This window comes from Nannobrachium achirus (assembly GCF_963921795.1).
Source record: "Nannobrachium achirus genome assembly, chromosome: 17".
In the NCBI taxonomy this organism is placed as follows: domain Eukaryota; kingdom Metazoa; phylum Chordata; class Actinopteri; order Myctophiformes; family Myctophidae; genus Nannobrachium; species Nannobrachium achirus.
The window spans coordinates 10607081-10629767 of NC_137824.1; the positions used below are offsets into that span (position 1 = coordinate 10607081).

Sequence of the window (22687 nt, forward strand, 5' to 3'; positions counted from 1 at the left end):
CGTGGAACTAGCCAATAGACAGTTTTCGCCTGAGTGCTCCCCTGTAGAGAGTGCCGCCGCCATTGCCGCGGTGTAAACAGCAGCCAGTGGTAGTGTAGAAGTTAAACTAGAAAGATGCAATTGGAAATTGCGAGTGTGGTTGCTGACGGTTGCTGACTATATTCTACAGTAAGCTAACTGTCATGTGAAGCTCCACCAATTGATTCCCTACTGGTTCCCACTCCCATTGATTCCCTACTGATTCCCTATCCCTGCCATTTCCAATGGCAGCGTAAAAGTTACCCTAGAAGTCTATAACGTTTCCCCAGGACTAATGTGTTGCCCTGTTGGGCAACCACACTAATTATTGAAAAATCGAACCTCGGTTTGAAGTGAATTCTTATTCTATGTGTTCTAGAGCTATGAAATCTGTGTTCTAGATCTATACATTCTATCTTCTAGATCTATACTTTCTATGTGCTTTAGTTCTATATTTTCATGAATTCTGAATGAATGAATGATTTTGTCTGGAGGGCCAAATTGTCATGTGAAGCTTGACCAATCCTCAATACTGCATGCACGGGACATGACACGGACACAGGACTCCTTGGAAGCCTATGGGACAGACTGTATGTGACAGACAAAGCCATTCCTTGGAAGCGGCTTTAACGCTCAGGGGCTCGATTATAACTGCAGCACCCCCTAGTCCAAATATGGATATGCCTGACATCGCCGTGATGAAGACATCACGCATGTAGTAATCAAGGTCATAGATAGGCTCATTGGACTTATATAACAGCACCTCCGGACGCAAAACCTCCGACAAGTGCTCGATCTGGGGGAAGAGAGAGACACATGAGCAATAATACTTCCCAGTGTACATTAGCGTCATCATCATCAGGTGCTTCCGGATCTCCCTGAAGAAGAAAGGAGTGATTTATTGATTGAAGTATTTCTACGTTTGCATAGGGAAAGCTACAGTTTCATGACCCTACAGTTCACTGATACAAGTTCAACTAAAAAGGAAACTCGGGTAAGCCTTTGCGGCTTATTTACATTGAGAAAGGAAGGTCAACCAAAAGGAAACTTGGGTAACCCTTGTGGCTTGTTTACATTGAGAAGAAAGAAAGACAGCAAGCGCGAACAGATGTCGGCCTCCTCGGGAACGGTCACGGTGCCGCGCAACTTCCGCCTCCTGGAGGAGCTCGAGGACGGGCAGAAGGGCGTGGGCGACGGCACGGTCAGCTGGGGCCTGGAGGACGACGACGACATGACGCTGACGCGCTGGACGGGCATGATCGTGGGCCCGCCGCGCACCGCCTACGAGAACCGCATCTACAGCCTGAAGGTGGAGTGCGGGCCCAAGTACCCCGAGACGCCGCCCGTGGTGTGCTTCGTCACCAAGGTCAACATGAGCGGCGTCAACGCCAACACGGGCTCGGTGGACACGCGCGGCGTGCCCGTCCTCAACCGCTGGCACAACTCGTCCAGCATCAAGGCGGTGCTGCAGGAGCTGCGGCGGCTCATGACCACCAAGGACAACCTGAAGCTGGCGCAGCCGCCCGAAGGCCAGACCTTCGGCAATTAAAAGGTTGCGACCAGGGCAGGAATTTCATGAGGGCCATGGCCGCCGTTGCCCCTCAGTTTGGCCTTGTGCCCCTCAAACCAATGGCATGACCTGAGGCCACAGTGACCTTAATGCCCAAGCTGACTGTACCACTTTCTCCTGTCTTTTTCTTGTCAATATGTAGACACCGGTGTCTTTTGTTGTCTGAAATCTTAACTCCCCAGAGTCCCCATCTTTAAACCAATCCAGTGACTTTGATTGGTGCAGGGCTGAGCATGGATCAGATTGTTAATACCATCATCATCATCAGTCTTGTTCTTAATTATTTGCGCCAGCAGAGCGTGCAAGTACTGCAGTTGGCTGCGTATGTTTAGTCCCGTAGCCAAATCAGGGACCAGCATTTCTGGCAACGTCATCATTAACTGCCAATGAGGGACCAGCATTCCTGCTAAAGCAAGTGGTGAGCGCACCTCGTGGTGCGCTCTGCTGGCGCACAAGACGCAAGTTGGCACCTCGACAGAGTGCAGTTCTAGTTAAACCTGCATTATCTTTAGAAATGTTGTTTTAAAATGATCTAGATTGCTCAGTGAACAGAATAAAAAATATGCAAGACAATTATTATTCTACTTTATTACTATTATTATTAATACAAAATAACAAAAAAATAATAAAATATAATAAATACCCCTTTGGTACTGTTGGCACTGATAGTTCAGTGCAACTCCCCACCACCCCCACCCCACCCATAAAAAAACAAGGAAAAATCCCTTTATCAAAGTTAATTTCAACCATAACCTTCATGATTGATATCCATCCATGCATCCATCCCTGAGAATCATAACCGTGACTGCTGGCTTCCCTGGCTCCCTGTCTTATCAAACACAGCCCCTCCACGCTACCGGCGAGTAGTATTTAAATGTCAAAGACTCTCCCCATCTACCGATCCATTGCAGACATCTATGACTCACCCGCTGCTCGACTTCCGTCTAGAAAACTAATTTAGAAGAACATCCCCATCCCAGCTGACTTCACCTTCCAATCAGCTCTGGGGAAAAGAAATGGATTTCCCAAACAATCACCTGGCGTCAGACCCCAAACCAACAGGTCCCTAGCGGCACCAACCTCCCAAGGAGACAGCCGTCTCCCCAACCAACAGGTCCCTGGAGGTTGAGACAGCCGTCTCCCAAACCAACAGGTCCCTGGAGGTTGAGACAGTGGTCTCCCCAAACAACAGGTCCGTAGCGGCACCAACCTCCCAAGGATACAGTAGCAACCCTCATTAGATTCAGGACTGGACAAATGGCCCTTGCTTGGCCGGCCTTCACTTCAGAAGGCGAGTGTTCTTTCTCTAGGAGCAAAAAGGGATAACCATGCTCTGAACTAATTTGATCGGTCGTGGGACAGTTAAAGACCCGCCTGCGGATGCTTGTGATTGGCTGAACCGTAGGTAGGGAGCGCTCCACTGTTCCACTGTTCAATTGGACCGCGCGGAGGTGCCGAAAGTCGGGGGGGTTATGATTTTACTATTCTGTCCCCCAATGTACATTAACTCGGACGGCACTGAGGCTCATTTGAAAGGAGGATTAGTTACCCTCCATAGTGTACCTTTTTTTTTTCAATATTTATTTACCTTTTTTTTTTTAGCGGTGCTCCTGGAAGGAGCTAAGCTCCAACAAATGGCTTTGTCCAGGCTCTGAAGCGTGGCCTACATCTGGCCAACATCTTGGCTCAAAGTTTGTTGTACAGCCAGGGACGCTTAATGTAATGAACTCTTTAATAGCAAAATAGCACCGCTCACTCAATAGTGTTTTTTCATGTTTAATGTCATGGCTCTGAAAGGGGCTGAGCCGTCTATGAGGTATGTATATGTCTGTCCTTCTGTCTGTAGCTAATCTTGCAAACCACTGGACCCATCAACACCAAATGTCTTGGGCACACTGACATACACTGACTCCCGACGTCTAAACCCACAAATGTGTTCTACATATTTTTTAAACTTTTAATCCATTGTTATGATGAATGAAAGTCATTGGCGAACGCATCAAGCGGTGTAACCTTCGCCGAATACGGAGACACAGATACGTCACAGATGTCATCAGCGGGACGCCAGAGGAGGTGGTGAGACCTCCAGTAATGACGGGGTGACAAAAGAGGAACCAGCAAAAGGACATGACATGTGCAAGGTGTCATGCGACAAGTGTTTTATATCTCACTGTGATCGATAGCGAGAATGGCAAGCATAGGTTCCCATCATCAGGGCGATGGGAAGCAACACAACAAGCTGGTGCTGGAGGGCTGGATCAGCATAAAGAGCTTCCTGTTAGGCCTCAGCGTGCTCCTGATCCCTGTGGCCGCAGCGCTCTTCGGACATCTCGGCATCTGGGCGTCCGACGGCGACAATCCGGCGGCGGCGGGAGGAGCGTTCGGCGGCAACGCGGCGGCCATCTTTGCCCATGTGGCGGCTGTCAATGGGCTCCTGCTGCTGGTGTACCGGGGAGGAGGAGGAGGAGGACCCCTGTACCAGGTGGCCGTGCGCGCCTGCTTCCTGGGCGTGGCGTTCGGCTGCGGCCTGATCATGAGCTTCTCTAGCGGCGTCGACACCACCTGGACTCGCTTCGGCTGGTACGTGTGCTCGCTCTCCTTCTTCCACTACTCGGAGTACCTGGCCACGGCCGTGGTCAACACCGACTCCCTGTCGACCGACTCCTTCCTGCTGAACCACAGCGCCGAGTACGGCGTGGCCGCGATTCTCTCCTGGCTGGAGTTCGCCGTGGAGCGGCTTGCGGTGCCCGAGCTGAAGCGGCGTCTGGGCTGGGTCAGCGCCGCGGGCCTGGCCATGGCGCTGTGCGGCGACGGCCTGCGCAAGGCGGCCATGCTGACCGCGGGCTCCAACTTCAACCACGTAGTCCAGAGCCAGAGGGCGCGCGGCCACGTGCTGGTGACGGGCGGCGTCTACGCCTACGTGCGCCACCCGGCCTACGTGGGCTGGTGGCACTGGAGCGTGGGCACGCAGCTGGTGCTGTGCAACCCCGCGTGCGCGCTGGGCTACGCGCTGGCCGGCTGGCGCTACTTCCGCGAGCGCGTGGAGGAGGAGGAGCTGGCGCTCGTGCACTTCTTCGGCGAGGACTACGTGGAGTACAAGAGGAGGGTGCCCACGGGGCTGCCCTTCATCTCGGGCGTCCGCGTCAACTAACTAGGCCGAGTGTCTTTGATCTCCTTGTCGGTACATGGACACGTGTATTTGTGTTCAGGCACGTGCACACATAGACATCAAAGGGGGCTTGAGCCCCTGCCCTTTTATCCGTCTGTGAAAGTTGCCCTCTCCAGACCATGAATGCAGTTTTTTACTATGATAAAATAAATGCAAATGCCCCTCTTTCCATGCCAGACCTGAAGGCAGCATTCACGAGAATTTCCCTGTCCAAACTCTCCTGAACTTGAATGCAGCATCTTATGCTGAGAGAACTGCCCTCTCTGTGTAGAAATCCATGCCGTTACGCCACTTCTCCAGTAGTTCCTTTTTTATGCTGAAGTTTAGTGTGGTATCAAGTACCGAAAATAGCCGACCTCCAAGCTCACAACGCGTCGCGCTGCAACGCATTGTGAGCTTAGCGTTGGGAGGTCTGCTATTTTAGAATTTTTAGAAATGTCAGCCCCTGCCTCTCTAAAATTCTCTGCACGTCTCTGTTTGTGGTAAATTTGTGATGTTGTTTTTGAGTGGTGCAAACCGCTGTGTGTATGTCCTTATCTATGTTCCTATGTATGCAGGACCAACAGCTCACACGAGACTAACGTCATAGAGGGTACGCAGAGACCGACAACACCACAGATGATGTCACGGACAGAACGGCCCATGCAAGGAGATATGCACGACACAGCCTGCACCGCTCAGTTCACACAGGTGTGATTTTTTTATATAACATTATAATGTTCTCATTTTCATCATAAGACCCCATGCTGAATGTCAGTCTCAGGTTTTCCTCAGAATAGATATGGCACTGATTTGCAGTCCATTAGCAAAGTGGTTCTCAAACGTATTGTCAAAGAACCCCATAATAGGCCAGTCAATCTGAGGTTTGACCCAAAAGAAATTGCAATAGTAATGGTTCAAGGTTTTTTATGATCCTTAGGGTCATCCAAAAAACATGTTAAAAGTTTTCCATTATATTCTTAGTGGATCAAGGTGAATTCAAGGGGTTCAAGTTTGGGTCCCTTCACTTACTATACAGGAAAAAAAGACCCCCCAAAAAATCTTCTTTAAGTGAGGGGTCTAACTAGGGGTTTTTCATGATTCTGAATCCATTGCAGGCATTTGTTTTGCATGAAAAACATTCCTCGGGCAAAAAAACGGCCCCCAAAAAAACTGAGCTTACCTGTATTGTAAGTGAAAGGACCCCAAACTTGAACCCCCTGAATTTACTTTGATCCACTAAGAATATAATGGAAAACTTGTTATTTGGATGACCCTAAGGATCATAAAAAAAACCTGAATGATTACTATTGCAATTTCTTTTGGGTCAGGCCCTTTTTTAGCTTAGATTGACTGGCCTATAACTTCAATCAGGACCACCTTCAAGGAACAGGGGCAGCAGTGGCTCAGGGGTAGAGTTGCCGTCTTAGAACACAGAGGGTTTCCTAAGGGTTCCCAGTACGATCCCGGGCTCCCCCAGAGTTGGTGTCGAAGAGTCGAGCAAGACTCTGAACCCCTAGTTCCTCCGGATGTGCAGGTTGGTGCCTTGCATGGTTTCCTCTGCCATCAGTGTATGAATGTGTGTGCGAATGGGTGAATGTAAAGTGCCTTGGATGAAGACGCTATATAAAAATCACACCCAATGTGAAGTTAGCGGTGGTCGTGCTTGCATAACGTCTTCAGACTAGGATTTGAGTCTAGGATGTACAGGCTATGCTACACACACATGTTTTGCTATGGCAAAACGCTGAGGAAAAAGGCTACAGACACACGCACAGCCACTCTATGAGCGGTTTACCACCGCTCAAAAATGCACCCTTTAAAACCCAGAAGGTCCCTCTCGTCCCGCTTTGAGAACCCCTGCGCTGGTATACATTTAGTGCTGGCTCTTGGTGTGTTTCTGGTTGCATTATTGTCCGCTTGTATGTCAAGCCAGCATGGAGATGAACCCTGGCGATGAATATCATGCGGAATATGGCTGATTGGCGCAAAGAATGGAGGGCATTCCTGGACAACCCGATCCTTGTGGTCAGGAGATGCTGCCAGGACAACCCTCCTTGTGGTCAGGAGATGCTGCCAGGACAACCCTCCTTGTGGTCAGGAGATGCTGCCAGGACAACCCTCCTTGTGGTCAGGAGATGCCATCTTAATGCCTGCAGGACTCAGCAGCCCTGTCACTAGAATAGCTGTTATCTTCGGTCCTTAGCAGGATTTCATTACGTTTGTTTTTTTGAGCGGTGGTGAACCGCTCCATAGAGTGGCTGTGTGTGTGTCTGTAGCCTTTTTCCTCAGCGTTTTGCCATAGCAAAATGTGTGTACGTAGCATCATGTTTGTCTAGTGATGTCATTATGTCGTATGTCTGTAGCCTTTTTCCTCAGCGTTTTGCCATAGCAAAACGTGTGTGTGTGTGTGTGTAGCATAGCCTGCACATCCTGGACTCAAATCCTAGTCTGAAGACGTTATGCAAGCACGACCACCGCTCACTTCACATTGGGTGTGATTTTTTTTTACTTTAGACAGCTTGAATTTGAATGGCAGTTGCCTCCTTACACAGTGTATTTATTATTATACATTTCATTTCATAATACAATCCATCCTTGATATGTTCTTTGTTTCATTATGGTGTTGCGCATAACAACATGCCGAAAAACAGAAAAGCTCATTGACAAGATCCTGTGACTAAATCATAACTATGTTATTTTCTGAGCGGAGCTCCTGGAAGGAGCTAAGCTCCAACATCTGGCTTTGTCCGGGCTCTGAAGTGTGGCCTACATCTGGTCTACATCTGGCCTACAACTGGCACAAAGCGTTCAAGGTTTGTTGTACGCTCAGGGTCACATCGGCTAAGCTTTATGAAATAAACTCATAAATAGTACCGCTCACTTCACACTAGATGCGATTCTTTTTTTTCTATGTCCTGAAAAGTTTTGTACATAACAATGTTAAGTTTGCCATTTTTGAGTGATGCTCCTGGAACAGGAGCTATAGCTCCAACATGTGGCTTTGTCCGGTCAAAAACCGATGGGAAAAACGTGTTAAAAAATGTCCGGTGCTGAAACATGGCCTACATCTGGCCTCGATATGGCCTACCCTACATCTTGGCACAAATGTTTCAAAGTTTGTTGTACGCCCAGAGTCCCAATGGCCAAGCTTCACAGGATGCGCTGTGATTGGCTAGCGGGACGCTTGCTGAAATTAAACTCATAACTAGCATCGCTCACTTCACACTAGGTGTGATTTTTCAAATACGACTCCTAAAAAGTGACAGTTTTGTACATTTTGTTTCCACCCGACACAGACAAAATATAGTACAGTAAAGAGAGGAGTATGTGTGTGCGTGCGTGCGTCCATGTCTGCGTGACATATTGCATACGTTAGCCCATAATGGTATTCATGTATTCACTTGAGTGGGTTTGCACTGTGAGTCTGGGGGAAATATGGCAAATTTCATCTCCCAGCACGAGCATGCTTATTATTAAAGACCTGGCATATAGTAGGGGAGCAAATATCGTATGCATGCACTCAGGTACGCTGACACAGATGCACGTGCGCACACACGCACACGCGCGCACAAATATATACACACACATACTCACGTTCAAGCTTGCACTGAGTTGAAAGCTGCTGGGGCAGCCCCTGTAAATAACTTTTTAATCCACGGCCCCCTTTGAACTACATTGACATTAGCACATTACATTTATGTCATGGTACATAAATATCTACTGTAAATCTTTTCCTCCCTAAAGATCCAGCATGTGAACAAGGCAGACTGTAGAGAATATCTGTTTCCTTTATAGGACAGATTCTAAATGACTTTATACTTGATATTTAACCACTTGAACCCCAGCATCCTTATTCTAGGAGGGAAAATCTACCAAAAATAGCTGATCTACAAGCTTACAACTTGTTACGTTGTGACACATTGTAAGCTTGTAGATCTACTCTTTTTAGTGAAGATATTTAGTGTACATGGAACAAGAACACACCAAGGGCAACATTGTTTCATATCAAGGTCCATTATTATTCATTCTACATTTGAGCCACAGAACCACCATTCGATGAGATTTAGCCTCTCAGACCCAAAACAAAAAGTATATTTTGTTATCGTTGGAGAGGATTTTGTCTACAATTCCATGCTGTATTGATGTTGATAACATAGGAAAGATGACAGGCAAATTGATCAAAATAATAATTCTTCTACATTCTCTAATTGTGTAGACGTGTTGTATATTTAGTAAATCAAGTGTTATACAATAATTTAGCTCTTGAGAGCGTAACATGGAATCAAATGTACCCGCAAGGGTCCATTTGGTTTAATGTTACACTCTCAAGAGTTAAAGATCTATAAGGGTCCATTTGGTTCCCATCACTATCCATCATTTATCTGGGGACCACCAGGAACCCCTTCAAGGACCGCTGGTGGTCCCCGGACCACTGGTTGTGAATCATTGGTCTAGAGGGTCTAAGTGGTTAAACTGAAGTGATGTTGATGAATTCCAAATATTATCAAAATGTGTCACACAGTGCAAGGGTCCCTGGCCATTTGCATCTTTTGAAGCCTATATCAGCAATAATAACTAAGAGGTTTCATGATGATCATGGCACAGACGCTCGCTCGTTCATTTTCAGCATAACAAATGCATGTTAGATAGAAAGCTTTATCTCCATATTTCAACGTTTTGCATTTTGTTTCGTAGATTCATTCTAAGTGTGTGTGTGTGTGTGTGTGTGTGTGTGTGTGTGTGTGTGTGTGTGTGTGTGTGTGTGTGTGTGTGTGTGTGTGTGTGTGTGTGCGCACAAGTCAACAATTCCATAATCTTGGGTGGGGTTGGCAAAAAGGCCTTTCTGTACTGTGGAGTTTGCATGTTCTCCCTGTGTCTCCTATTAGTCCAGTTCTATTTGTCCAAAAATGAAGGTTCGTTCAAATTTTCTGGAGATTAGGAAAACTATACATTTTTGGAAACTTCAGAGTGTAACAAATCAGAAAATCCATGATTCCATTTGCGCTGAAGCCAATATGGTGGTCATCTTGGACTTTGAAAAATGGCAACCTTTGAATATTCGTTTTTCAATATCTCGACTTCTAGATTATGTAGGATCATAATTCTAGTGGCTAAATCAACATTTTTAGGGTCAGGAAATCCAATGGTGCTAATTAGAAATATTCACAAATGATCAATGGCACAGATGTGGGTCCTCATCCTTAATTTTGGGGGCAAAAGGTAACATTTTAATATTCGTTTTTCCACTGTTTTGAACTACAGTATAGGATCATGATTCCAGTGGTTAATCTAACATTTTTAGGAAATCAATATATTATCTGAAGAGGCAGAGACAGATGATTTCTCTCAATGACACAAAATTGTGTAATTTATTTACACCCAACAGTAAACTGAATTGATTAAGTAAACTATCAAGCAGAGCATGTGAGCGGAGTGGAGCGGGAACAAAAGCCGCTCCGCGCTCCAGACGGCTCTTGTCCCGCTCGCTCGTCGCTCTGGTCGGCCACCGGGCCGCTCCGCTCCACGCCGCTCCGCCGCTCACCTTGATTTGCGCATTTGTCGCTCCGCGCTCGCTCCACGCTCCGCTCAGCAGCCAACATAAAAAAAAGTATTTTGCTACCATGTCCGAAACACTTTCTCCTTTGCTTTGTCACAAGTGTTCCCAACACAAATGCCTGCTGTTGAGCCTTTGATGGAGAGCTGCCTACAATGTTACAAAAGACGCCATCTAAAGCATTGTATTTTTTAATAAGACAGGCAATCTTAAATCCAGTTGGTTATTGATTAATCACCACATTCGAGAAGGAGGCGACTTGTTGCGTGCTTTTTTCATCAGTCTCACTTGCATTTCAAATCGTATCCTTTGACTGGCTGGTGATAGGCCTATAACTTAACTGACACAATGTAGGCTATTTATTATGAACATAGCCACTTGTATGGATGATATAGATACATTTGACTTGAGTGAAATCTTGATAAAGGTTCTCCTCTCCGCGGTGCTTTCTCCCTCCTGCGACATGGCTGCAGCTGCACTACCATGGACTGCACACGGCACTGTTTTGTTGGAAACATGCGGCGCGCGGCCCCAACAGGGACGGCTAGGAGCGGAGGAGGTCGGCGCTCCACAGAGCGGAGGAAAATCCTCGCTCCAAAGCCGCTCAGACCCATTTGAAAAGTCGCTCGCTCACGCTCACGTCAAAAACGGCCCGCTCCGCTCCGCTCACATGCTCTGCTATCAAGTAAAAACTGGTAGGCTATATTGTTGCTGTCGGGTGGAAACCTTGAATGAACAAAGCAGTTACTTCTCAGAAAATGGAAACAATGGACCCAATGAAGATATTTTTCATATGCTCTTGTCTATACTTTTTGTTCTTTCATTATTCATAAACCCCACATACAGATAATTTCAGTGATAAGTTCTTCCGCAAATAGCAAAAACTGTCACCAAACAGATACAGGGCCCAATAGCAGGCAAAGAGGCAGGTACAAAGTTCAATGGATTTAATTAAACAAAAGCTGGAGGGGAGAAGGCAAAGGGACCAGGTGGAGAGAGTCAAAGGGGCAGCATTGTTCATAGTTCTTAGTGGGCAATCTGCGTGGCGCCTGGTCCAAGAGGGATAAGGCTAATCGTAGTATGTGGGTCCGGTCCTGGTCCAAACACTGGGGATCTGTCCAAACAGGCTGGAATACAAGGGCGTTAGGCAAGGGTCAAATCCAGATACAGGCAGGGGTCAAAAACGGGCATAAATACAGGTTATAGCAAGCAAGAATAGATCAGCAGGCAGAGAATAGTGGCATAAGTGAGGCAATAAATACACTAAGTGGTAACAGTCATGCTTACCTGTAGCTATAGCAAGAACACGGTTGTCTATACATCATCTTCAATGCTATAATTGCTGTCACTAGCCTATTTATGTTGACAGCCTTCATCGTTTTGGAAGTCAGTACTACACTGACATAATTCCATAGAGGGTAGCTCCACTGATCTGCAAGAACATTATGTGACAGTCTGCTTTTTGCAGTGACATCTGAGCATCTCAATGATTGCTGGCAGAGACTCATTTGTTTCAGCTGGCCATCCTCGTCCTTGTAATATCCATTGTTGAGTGGGTTAAGGAACTCCTGCTGAGCTATGTGTGCCTGACTCCTCACTCTGGCCTCGATATGGACTTTTAGGACATGCTGCTTAAGAGCACCAAGTGTGAGTGGAAGCTTGACCCCTTCTGCCAAGTGTTTGCAGAATAGATGCCTTCTCAGCTTACCTTCGGTAAGTGCAGTGCATACAAACTTAGCTACTGTAGTTAATAGATCCTCTGTTACATCACTGGTTTGAGAAAGCATCTTCAGTGCCTTGAAGACTTCATCACCAGCTTTGAGGTAGCTGTTCCACCATGTAGATTTGCCTATCGAAAATCTCAGTGTTCCCAGTGTTGTCTGCTCCTGTAAAGGCATGAAGTCCTGGCAACGCTTTCTCACGACCAAACAAATGCTGATCTGATCTGACATCAAAGACCATTGAATACAGCAAAGACTCCCCCATGCTTGTCATTGGGTCCGCTATTAGGACACACAAAGATTAACAGTGAACTGCACTTTAAAGTAGAGATGGACCGATTGCAAAATTCTTGGCCGATTCCGATTTCCGGTTTTATTAAATTCTGATCTGCCGATACCGATTTTTCCGATACCGATTTTCTATCTAAGAAAGAACAATAATTATACAATACACCATATATTTTTTGGCTTGAGTACCCTTTCCATGATTTTTTTATCCAAGTACTCCCTTTCCCAGACAACATTTTGCTTATATAACTGCAATTAAAACCACAACTATGGTAGGCTATATGCATAACACCCCTGTTCAACAATATAACATCACAAATAAGAAATGGAGTGAGTTTCAAACAGTGCATCCTGAGCAGATTTATTTTCAACACTGACAATAAGATTCAGTCAGTTTTCATGTCAATAACTAGTAATCAACAACCAATCATCAACTGATCAACAAAATTCAAAAACACATCTCAGTTGGCTGGTATTCTACCATGTAATTTCTTCAGTATCCCATGCAGTACCTCTGGGTATCACCAGGGGTACTCGTAGTACCCCAGTTAAACACTGGAATAGTTGACTTTTAATGTCACAATCAACAATTTTTTAAGCAGCACTGAGTTAACTTAAGAAAATAAAACTTGAACTCAATCTAGTGCAATGTTTGTACTTGAAAAATGAAAGCTGGTGCTATTTAACTATTATTATTATCATTGTTATTAATATGCTGGTGAAATTGGCTTGGCAATCCTTTCTGTTTTTAAACTGTCATTAGTATCAACAAGCAACCCCCCTGGTTGCTTGTTTCTCTCTCAAAAACAAAACCTGGCAACATTGGGTGTCAGACTCAGAGAAGTGTTTATCTTAGCACAGGACGCTAAACAAGCAGGCTACAGTGGACACTCATGCTGCTCATGATTACATGCATTTATGTAGCGCAATATTTGGGATATGTGTGGCTGGCTACCAACAGGGAGGAAACATCGGAAAATCACTGTTGATAGCACGTAAAATAGACGATTCGCACGGAAAATAATATAGACGCTTCAAATAGACGCTTCACGGACATTTTTAGCGCTTCTTCGGCAGCCTTTGCTATAGATTTCAGCACTTTTACTTTTTAGCATGGTGCCCTGTGCTTCAGCACATAAAGCGTGTGCATTAATCTGGCCATTCTTTAGCATGATGTGAGTTTGTATGCCTTGTAGATCAGCTGTTTTCGACTAAACTCACGCAGCCAGCCACATAGCTGCTGTTCGTTGTGGGTGTGAGAGTCAGAGTGTGTGTGTGGAGGGAGGGAGGGACGGGGAGAGAGAGCGAGAGAGATAGACGGAACACTACAGCCCCGTTCAGCTCGCATCTATTGCTTTTGTTCAGATGTACTGTAATGAGATGGAGTTATTTATTTGAGCGAACGGGTAATATCAATGCAAAGAGCGAGTTTTGGATCATCCTGGCACACAGTGAAATAAGTCCAAATCTGCGACATGTTTTCTTCATGAGTCTGTTAGCGTTAGCTTCGCTGCTGCTTTGTTTTGGTCAGCGCGCGTTGAGCCACATGTTGCGTACTGCGAATGCGTGTCATTTTTGATCGGCGGAAAACCGGAAATTACGTTAGGACCGGCCGGTCACCGATTGAGGCCGATTTTATATAATACCGGCCGATTTTCGATACCGGCCGATACCGATGTCCATCTCTACTTTAAAGCCAACAACTATGAAGAAGCAGACACCTTGTTGTACAGTTCTGGCTTCATATAGCAAACTCTTTGATGCACAGCTAATGTTCTTCCATGTAACAGGATCTTCAAACTAAAATTTCCACTGTAGGGCCGACCCAGAACTAGAACCAGAACTTCTGCTTTTGTTTCCATAAAACTAGAACTAACCGGGGTCCGAGCAGCAGCGCTGCTGGCCCATAGGTTCCCAGAACTCAAGTTTAGTTCTACTTCAGGAGCAGAACCGAAAAAAGGTTCCAGGAACCTTGTCTGGAACCAGGCTGTGTGCAATGGAAACAACACCAGAACCAAAAAAATAGGTTCAGGTTCTGGAAAGTTCTGGTTCCACCTTGCAGTGGAAAGGGGGCTTAAGTTTGTATGCACTGCATACTTACCAAAGGGGAAACACCCCTTAACTGAGATGGCATCTATTCTGCAAACACATGGCAGAAGGGGACAAGCTTCCACCCACACTTGGTGCTCTTACGCAGCATAGAGTCCATATCGAGGCCAGAGTGTGGAGTCAGGCACACGTAGCTCAGTAGGAGTTCCTTGACCCACTCAACAATGGCTATTTCAAGGATGAGGATGGCCAGCTGAAATCAGTTACAACTGAGTCCCTCCCAGTACCAGAGGCAATCATTGAGATGGTCAATGTCACTGTCTTAGCATTTATTGATGTCACAATGAAGACTGTCAAGATACATTGACTAGTGACAGCAATGATTGATAATGAGGATGATGTATAGATTACTGTGTTCTTGCTATTTCTACAGTTAAGCTTGCCTGTTTCCACTGAGTAGCCAGAGCATTTATTGCCTCACTTATTCCACTATTCTCTGCCTGCTGATTTATTCTAGCTTACTATAACCTGTATTTGTGCCAGTTTTTGACCCCTGGGTTAGCCTGTTTAGACAGGACAGGACCCACAGACTATGACTAGCCTTACCCTCTAGAACCTGGCGCCACGCAGATTGCCCACTCAGAACTCTGACCCATGCTGCCCCTTTGACTCCGTCAATCTCCACCTGGTCCCTTTGCTTCCCCCTCACTGAAAGTGTTTTTCTGTGGGTTTATGAATATTGAAAGAACAAAAAGTATTAACAAAAGCATATGACTAAATAATATCTTCAATGGATCCATTGGAACAGGTTATTGTTTCCATTTTTTGAGAAGTAACTGCTTTGTTCATACAAGGTTTCCACCCCGACAGCAGAAATATACCAGTTTGTACTTGATAGTTTGAAACCTAATCGATTCAGTTTTATGTTGGGTGTAAATAAATTACACGATTTTGTGTCAATGAGAGAAATTATCTGTCTCTGTCTCCTCAGATAATATATTGATTTCCTTAACATTTTAGATTAACCACTGGAATCATGATCCTATGTACTGTAGTTCAAAATAGTGAAAAAATGAATATTAAAATGTTACCTTTTGCCCCCAAAATTAAGGATGATGACCCAAATCTGTGCCATTGATCATTTGTGAATATTTCTAATTAGCACCATTGGATTTCCTAACCCTAAAAATGTTGATTTAGCCACTAGAATCATGATCCTACATAATCTAGAAGTCGAGATATTGAAAAACGAATATTCAAAGGTCGCCATTTTTCAAAGTCCAAGATGACCACCATATTGGCTTCAGCGCAAATGGAATCATGGATTTTCTGATTTGTTACACTCTGAAGTTTCCAAAAATATATAGTTTTCCTAATCTCCAGAAAATTTGAACGAAAATACAAATAGAACTGGACTATATAGTATTCTCACAAAAAACACATGCAGTAATCCTGGTCTCTGTACTGCCTCCCCCTGGCCAGCCGGAGCGCCTGATGGAGGGCAAAGGAACTGGTTTAATAACGTGTTCCTTACACACGCTACGTCCAACCGAGGAAACTCCCCCTGTCAGGTGAAAAGAAGCAACTTGGATTCCTCATATACTGAAGGAAGCATGAGGTCAGTCCGTTACTCTCCCCATGTTGGCAGAGGGAGTGTAGCTGAGTGGTTAGTGAGCCTGCCTGGGGAGCCAGAGCCCCTGGTTGTCCCGGGTACAATTCCCGGCCAGGTCAGCAATGTGTCGATGTGTCCCTGAGCAAGACTCTTAACACTTAATTGCTCCCCGAGCGCCATAGAATCCAATGGCTGCGCACTGCTCCTATAGTTGTTATAGGATGGGTAAAATGCAGAGGATAAATTTCACCTATGTGGAAATTTACTGTGACAAAAACACCCCAAGACATCCCGTATTGTCGGGCGGCCGAGCTTCTAGTATTCAATAATTGACACCGGGTGAAAGATGGGTTACAGAAACAATATAAAAATATAGCTGCAAGCAGCGATAAAGTGGCCAAGGCAAAAGCATCAAGGGAAAGCAAAGAAGACATCAAAGAGAAACTAGAAGCAGTGTTCTTCCGAACAGGTCAGGTGTTTTTTTTGGCCCACTGGTGACTCTATAACAGGCCAATGTGAGAAGGGTGGCATCTGTTCCTTGGCCTAGTGGGAATGTGTGTGCAAAATCTCACACACATAGCAGGCTGCGTTTGAGACAATTTGTTCAAAAAGGAGCAATCCTGCAAACCTTGGAATTCAATTTTAGCCAATTAGATAGAATATGATATCGGACAAATCCGTCATGATCACATCACTGTAGAGATACTGTGTACTGATTTGTGTGATTTTCTGTCTATAGCTGCAGAGCGAGATGAACAAATCTCAGTGAGAGTTGCAAGGGCCCCATAGCCTAGTGCAGTGTTTGTTATTTTTGCCTTTTTCTTGAGTTTTGCCTTTTGTTCCCGTTCCCGAGTTCTCTATTTTTAGATTTTTGGCAAAGTTTATTTTTGCCATTTTTGAATTTTGGGTTTCACTGTACAACTGCATGGTGGGGGCTGGATAAATAAAAATCTTAACGAGACACAAATTGCTTATTATAAGCAGACATGGCAACCCAGGTACATTCAGAGCCCAGAACGCCAACTACTGACACTTTAATGCAAGGACAACAGGAAATCAAATGATGTTTTTCAGGACAGCTTTTTCAGCCCCCGCCTCTTTCAGGATATGAACAGGATAACAGGGGCGGTGCCAGGAATAACATGAATATATAGAGATAAATAGTAATACTGAATAAAAGTACAAAGGTATTGGCATCAACTTGACATTTTTTGAAAATAGCAGATCTACAAGCTCACAATGCAATGCAACGCATGAGCATTTACTGGAGTAGCCTAGAAGTAAGACTATACAAGTGAAGTATAAAATACCTCAAAATTATACTAAGGATAGTATTTGAGTAAATGTACTCAGTTACTTTTACACCCCTGGCATTGTAGACCCAGATGCTTGTGAAACATGATAAAGAAATAGTCATGCAATAGTATGAATTTCAGTTTATTTACACAAAGGATTTGCAATTGCAAAATATTTGGCAGCATTATTTTCTGTAAGTGGCTAGCAGAGTCAGACTTAACTAAACTTAAATTGTTTTTATTGAAAAACGTTGAGGGGAAGGCGGCTGGGGGTCAAAACTTGGAACTTTAGGCGCTCACATGGGTCTGCCGTCCTGTGGGCAGAGCAGACTATGGATTCCAATTGGGGGGTGTTGGAACCCAGCCAGCCTAGGTGGGGGAGGCAGAGAGAAATGAGGTGAGCTTCAGAATAATTACAGTTGAGCCACAAGTTAGAGAAGAGGTGTTCAATCTGCCCGTTCCACACAGTTCAGAATAATGAACCCACTTACACTGCCGTTCTTTGGCTTCAATGAAGCAATCTGGGAGCTGGTACTGATTGTCAGCTGATTGTCAGATGGGCTTCAGGTGTGAGGCTGAGCTTCCCCTGCATGGTTTGAAACAATAAATGAATAAATGAATGCACTCAAACATCATTACTTTATAAAGAAACTCAAAGTCATTACTTCAAAATCAAATCAAACTAGGAATGAGTATCACTGCGGCTGCTTTTTCCTACCCATAACCATAGGTCAGACAGGATTGTGTCAAGTCTTTCTGCAGGCTCGCCATCTTTCAGATTCAGTTCTAGGCAATAAACCTGGCCTGGATCAAAGAAAAAGGCCAAATGAATAGAAAAACAACAAATTCAAATAATCTGCTGCACTACAGGCTTGAAACAAAATAATTCCATTAATCTCCCCAACTAGGCATTGGCATTAAACTCAAAATACATCAATTCAATAATCAACGTTGCAGCTAACATACAAGCATTACATTCCAAAAGAAATCGTTTAACATTTAGATACCAAAACCAAAAACAACATAACATTTCAACAACAGAGCACATGGTCAGCTTACCAAGTGACACATTGTTCCTCCATCATACACAGCCAGTGTATCGAGTGGATCAGGTAGGTATGTTCAGGTGAGGTAAATCTAAAAGCCAAATTATAGTATGGGTAAGTATAATGAATGAAACTGTTAGAAATTGGAATAGTTGTTGGAATAATGAACAGTGTACAGACCTGCAGCTGCTGCATAATGTAGCAGTGAGTAGCAGCAACCACCAGCACCATGCTGCTTCCAAACAATCTGAGAGGGGGGAGTGGCCTCAACTCAACCACTATTTATACCCTTGCTTAAGAAGGTTGCCATGTTTGGTCGGGTTGCCATGTTCAGTTGCAGTACCAGGGTTTTCACGGCAAAATGTTGTAAAATGTATTTTAAATGCATGAGGTAAGGCTTGAACAGGGGACTTCTGGAATGATAGACAAAGGCCTTACCAGGTGAGCTATGCACAGCTCTGCACAGTGAGAAAATATTACTTTAAATGTTTGTTTTAGAAGCAGAAGAATAATTTGCATAAAACCGCAAATTGATGAATTATTAAAAAAGCATGTTTCAATTTTTTAAAAATCCGATCTGACAGATCTTTAGATATTGGTCCAAAGTTCATGTAAAAAAAGTTCCGTGCACGTGACGCGAAAGTTCCGGAATAAAAGCGGGTTTAAGTGTTTTACGAACTGCTCCAAAAGGCGGAAAATCGAAGGGCGGAGCTTACTTAACAAAGACACAGATGTCTTCAGCTTGAGTCAAGGCACGCGTGTAAGCAAGTTGCATGTCTTCAAACGAAACGAGGCATGACTTATGCCCCTTTAAAGTTTGAGTTTTCAAACGCTTCGTATAGCGCCCCCCTTTGGCCAATTGGAGTAAGATTGCTTTCAGTGATATTTGGACTAATCCTCTACATATTTGCCAAATGCCATGAACGTGTCACTTTGCATGTATGATTTAGAGGCAGAAGAATAATTTGCATATAACTGCAACATTGAGTAAATTATTAAAACATAATGTTTCGCTTTAAAGAAAATCCGCCTAAGTTTTCAGACCGTATTGGTCCAAAGTTCATGTACAAAAAGTTTCGCGCACGTTACGCGAAAATCCCAGGAGGAGATACATTTTTACTGTTTTTCATATAATTCAAAATTGTGGGAGAGGTAAAGGTCAGAGGTCAAAAGTCAGAGCGTAAAAGTTGTTCGGCATGAGGAGACGCATACGTGTATACAGGTTTCATTGCTGTACCTGAAACAGGGCATGAGCTACACCAGTTCAAAGTTTGCACTTTCGAAGGCTTCCTACAGCGCCACCCTTTGGCCGATTGTTGCGAGCTTCGCGTTTTAGCCGTTTGGCATAGTCCTCTGCCATACTGCCATGAACGTGTCACTTTACATGTATGATTTAGAGGCAGAAGAATAATTTGCATGAAACTGCATTATACGGTTAATTATTAAAAAATAATGTTTCGCTTTAAAGAAAATCCGGCCGCTGTGCGATGACCGTGTTGGTCCAAAGTTCATGTAAAAAAAGTTTCGCGCACGTTACGCGAAAATCCCAGGAGGAGATAGATTTTGACTGTTTTTCATATAATTCAAAATTGTGGGAGAGGTAAAGGTCAGAGGTCAAAAGTCAGAGCGTAAAAGTTGTTCGGCATGAGGAGACGCATAAGTGTATACAGGTTTAATTGCTGTACCTGAAACAGGGCATGAGCTACACCAGTTCAAAGTTTGCACTTTCGAAGGCTTCCTACAGCGCCACCCTTTGGCCGATTGTTGCGAGCTTCGCGTTTTAGCCGTTTGGCATGGTCCTCTGCCATACTGCCGAGTTTCGTAAAAAGCGACTGCACGGTCTAGCCGCTAGAGAAAAAGTGGCGGAATAATAATAATAATAGTGATGAAGTCCAATAACAATGAGTGGCCAAGGCATTGCCACTTCGTGGCCTTGGCCACTAATAATCCAAAATCACAGGAAAACAAATCAGATGGATTTAGCTTTTTTTTTAAGCTCTCGAGGCGAATCTTTGAGAGTGTGAGAGTGACGATGAATGTATGTCTGGAAGTTTGGTGTCACTTGCGCTGACACAAGCGTAGGAGTGACAAGTTAACTTTTCCAAAGTGCAAAACTTTGACCTTTAATTATAGCACCCCCATCAGGCCGACTGGGGTCATATTTGTTGTGTGCCAGTAACACAGAGCTTCCCTCCAATCGCTGCTGAAAATGTCATGTCTCCACCACTTACCATCTCCCGGGAATTTACAAAACCACAGCAGGAGAGGACGAAGAAAAATAGAACGTTCGGCAGAAACCTCTTATCTCCATATTCTGACCTTTTTGTGTTTTTGTGCGTAAAATGAACGCCCTACTTGATCATACTAAAGTGTCACACAAAACTAAAGCGTCAAAAAGTAGCATATCCACAAGCTCGAAACGTGGCGCGGGATTACAAAATAAATATTTTAAAATAGTGAAAAATAACTGATCTACAAGCTTGTACAGATGTGCCATTTCAACTAGTAACATGTCATTAGCTCGAACACCCTTTGGATCGACCACCAAACTCTAACCCAAACCCTAAGCCTAACCTCAGTAACCGTGACACGGGTGATTATCTAACCTGCCGACACTGTTCGACCCAACGGGAGTCCGACCTATAGAGCGTCGCAGCGGAAGTGGATTCCTGGGGTCACTTAATATTCCCCATTCATTTTCGCCATAGACTTTTACAAATATATTTATAACAATTATGTTAAGCCTCGAACCAAGCCATCCAGGATGGAGGTGAATCATGATCATATAACCTTTGATCCTATGTGAAAACACATTTTAATATTACATTATTTGATATAGGCCTACTACATTTAATAACTACCCTTTGTTTAGCGATTTTCAAAATGTTCTTTTCATAGAAAATATGGTCATGATTCACCTCCATCCTGGATGGCTTGGTTCGAGGCTTAACATAATTGTTATAAATATTTTTGCAAAAGTCTATGGCGAAAATGAATGGGGGATATTAAGTGACCCCAGCAGGAATCCACTTCCGCTGCGATGCTCTATGGGGCAGTCCCCCACATGTCCTGCCATTGGCAAGACAGTAGATTTTCAGGGGATTTGACGAACATTGAGCCTGTGGCGGCTCCAGGGAGTAATCAGCAGGGGGGCCTTCAATTTTCCAAAGTGGGCACTTTATTTTTCAACACACCCCTATAGCAAGACAATTTTCGCGGCGTTTTGAGCCAAACTAGTAATGTCCATTACAAGTTTTCCCACTGAAAATATCTGAATTTCCCATGCTGCATGCTCAACAACACAATAGGGCACAAAGTCTAATCTGGGTGGGCACTGCCCCCCAATGCCCCCCCCTGTGGAGCGGCCTATGTTTGTAGATCAGCAATCTTTTGCTATTTCAAAGTTTAAATCTACCTATGAAGGTGGATTCTGCTTTTTCAATGGGAATGGAGTGGTTTCTTGCATTTTTCCATTTGCTCCAAAAATACGCTCCATTCTCCATACAAATTAAAAAGGCGAAACAGCGAAAGAAACCTGCGGAAAAAAATACTTCTGCTGGACAGAGTTGAAACGGCACATCTGTTGATCATCTATGATCACCACTTTTGTGCGACACTCCTGTATGATGAAGTACAACACACACGCACACGCGCACACACACACACACACACACACACACACACACACACACACACACACACACGCACAGAAGAGTAAATACCATCAGAATGCTGCACACAGAGGAAGGGCCTCAGCGGTAAACAAAGCCATTGCAGACAGACAGACAGACAAACAGACAGACAGACAGACAAATAAAGAGAGAGCCAATGGGAGCCACAGGAGTCAGCCTCGCTTTATCGACACAGAGGCAGGGAGTCAAAGGTCACATCAACCCTGCGATAGGGCGTTCCACATCATGTCGGCGCTTGTTTTTAAGAGTCAAATCTGGGTTGAATGTGATTTGTGGAGCTGCCTCTGGTGTTGTAATTGTGGACATCCTTGACATTTAGGAGGTATTTTGAGCTTGTACACTAGATCTGCTACAGTTGATATACAGTATATATTTTGGAACCCTGAAAAGTCACTCTTTTGGACATAATGCAAGGAAGGGTCCTCAACAGGGGGTCAGAGACCCCTAGGGGGTCCTCAGAGTTTTGTGCCCTTTTGTATAACCATTTGAACCCTAGCGTCCAGAGAACTTTAGCCAAAAATTGCAGATCTACTGCGAGGCGTTGTGAGCTTGTAGATCGGCTATTATATAAGAGGTTTGGTTTAGAGGGGAAAAAGAGCAGACTAAGTACAGCGTGAAAGGTCATGTTTATTAACTATTGATGGTTCAAGCGGTTAAATATCTGAAAACATAAATGTTCATGATTCCAAAA

The 22687-nt window shown here is 44.5% G+C and overlaps 2 protein-coding genes and 1 long non-coding RNA gene across 3 annotated transcripts; 2 read left to right on the forward strand and 1 right to left on the reverse strand.

Moving 5' to 3' along the window:
• Positions 1–1126: 1126 nt before the first annotated feature.
• LOC308302022 (ubiquitin-conjugating enzyme E2 variant 2-like) lies at positions 1127–1567 on the forward strand (the record flags this gene model as incomplete). The annotated part of the gene is made up of 1 exon (XM_080746178.1): positions 1127–1567. The coding sequence occupies one exon, from the start codon at positions 1127–1129 to the stop codon at positions 1565–1567; it is 441 nt and encodes a 146-aa protein (XP_080602304.1).
• Positions 1568–3776: 2209 nt separating this feature from the next.
• LOC308302250 (protein-S-isoprenylcysteine O-methyltransferase-like) lies at positions 3777–4739 on the forward strand (the record flags this gene model as incomplete). The annotated part of the gene is made up of 1 exon (XM_080746508.1): positions 3777–4739. One exon carries the CDS (start codon positions 3777–3779, stop codon positions 4737–4739), a length of 963 nt encoding a protein of 320 aa, XP_080602634.1.
• Positions 4740–18023: 13284 nt separating this feature from the next.
• On the reverse strand, positions 18024–18544 carry LOC308301538. The gene is made up of 3 exons (XR_013962893.1): positions 18485–18544; positions 18318–18395; positions 18024–18062 (listed from the first exon to the last, which is right to left on the reverse strand). It is a non-coding gene; the product is annotated as an uncharacterized lncRNA (long non-coding RNA).
• Between the last annotated feature and the right edge of the window lie 4143 nt (positions 18545–22687).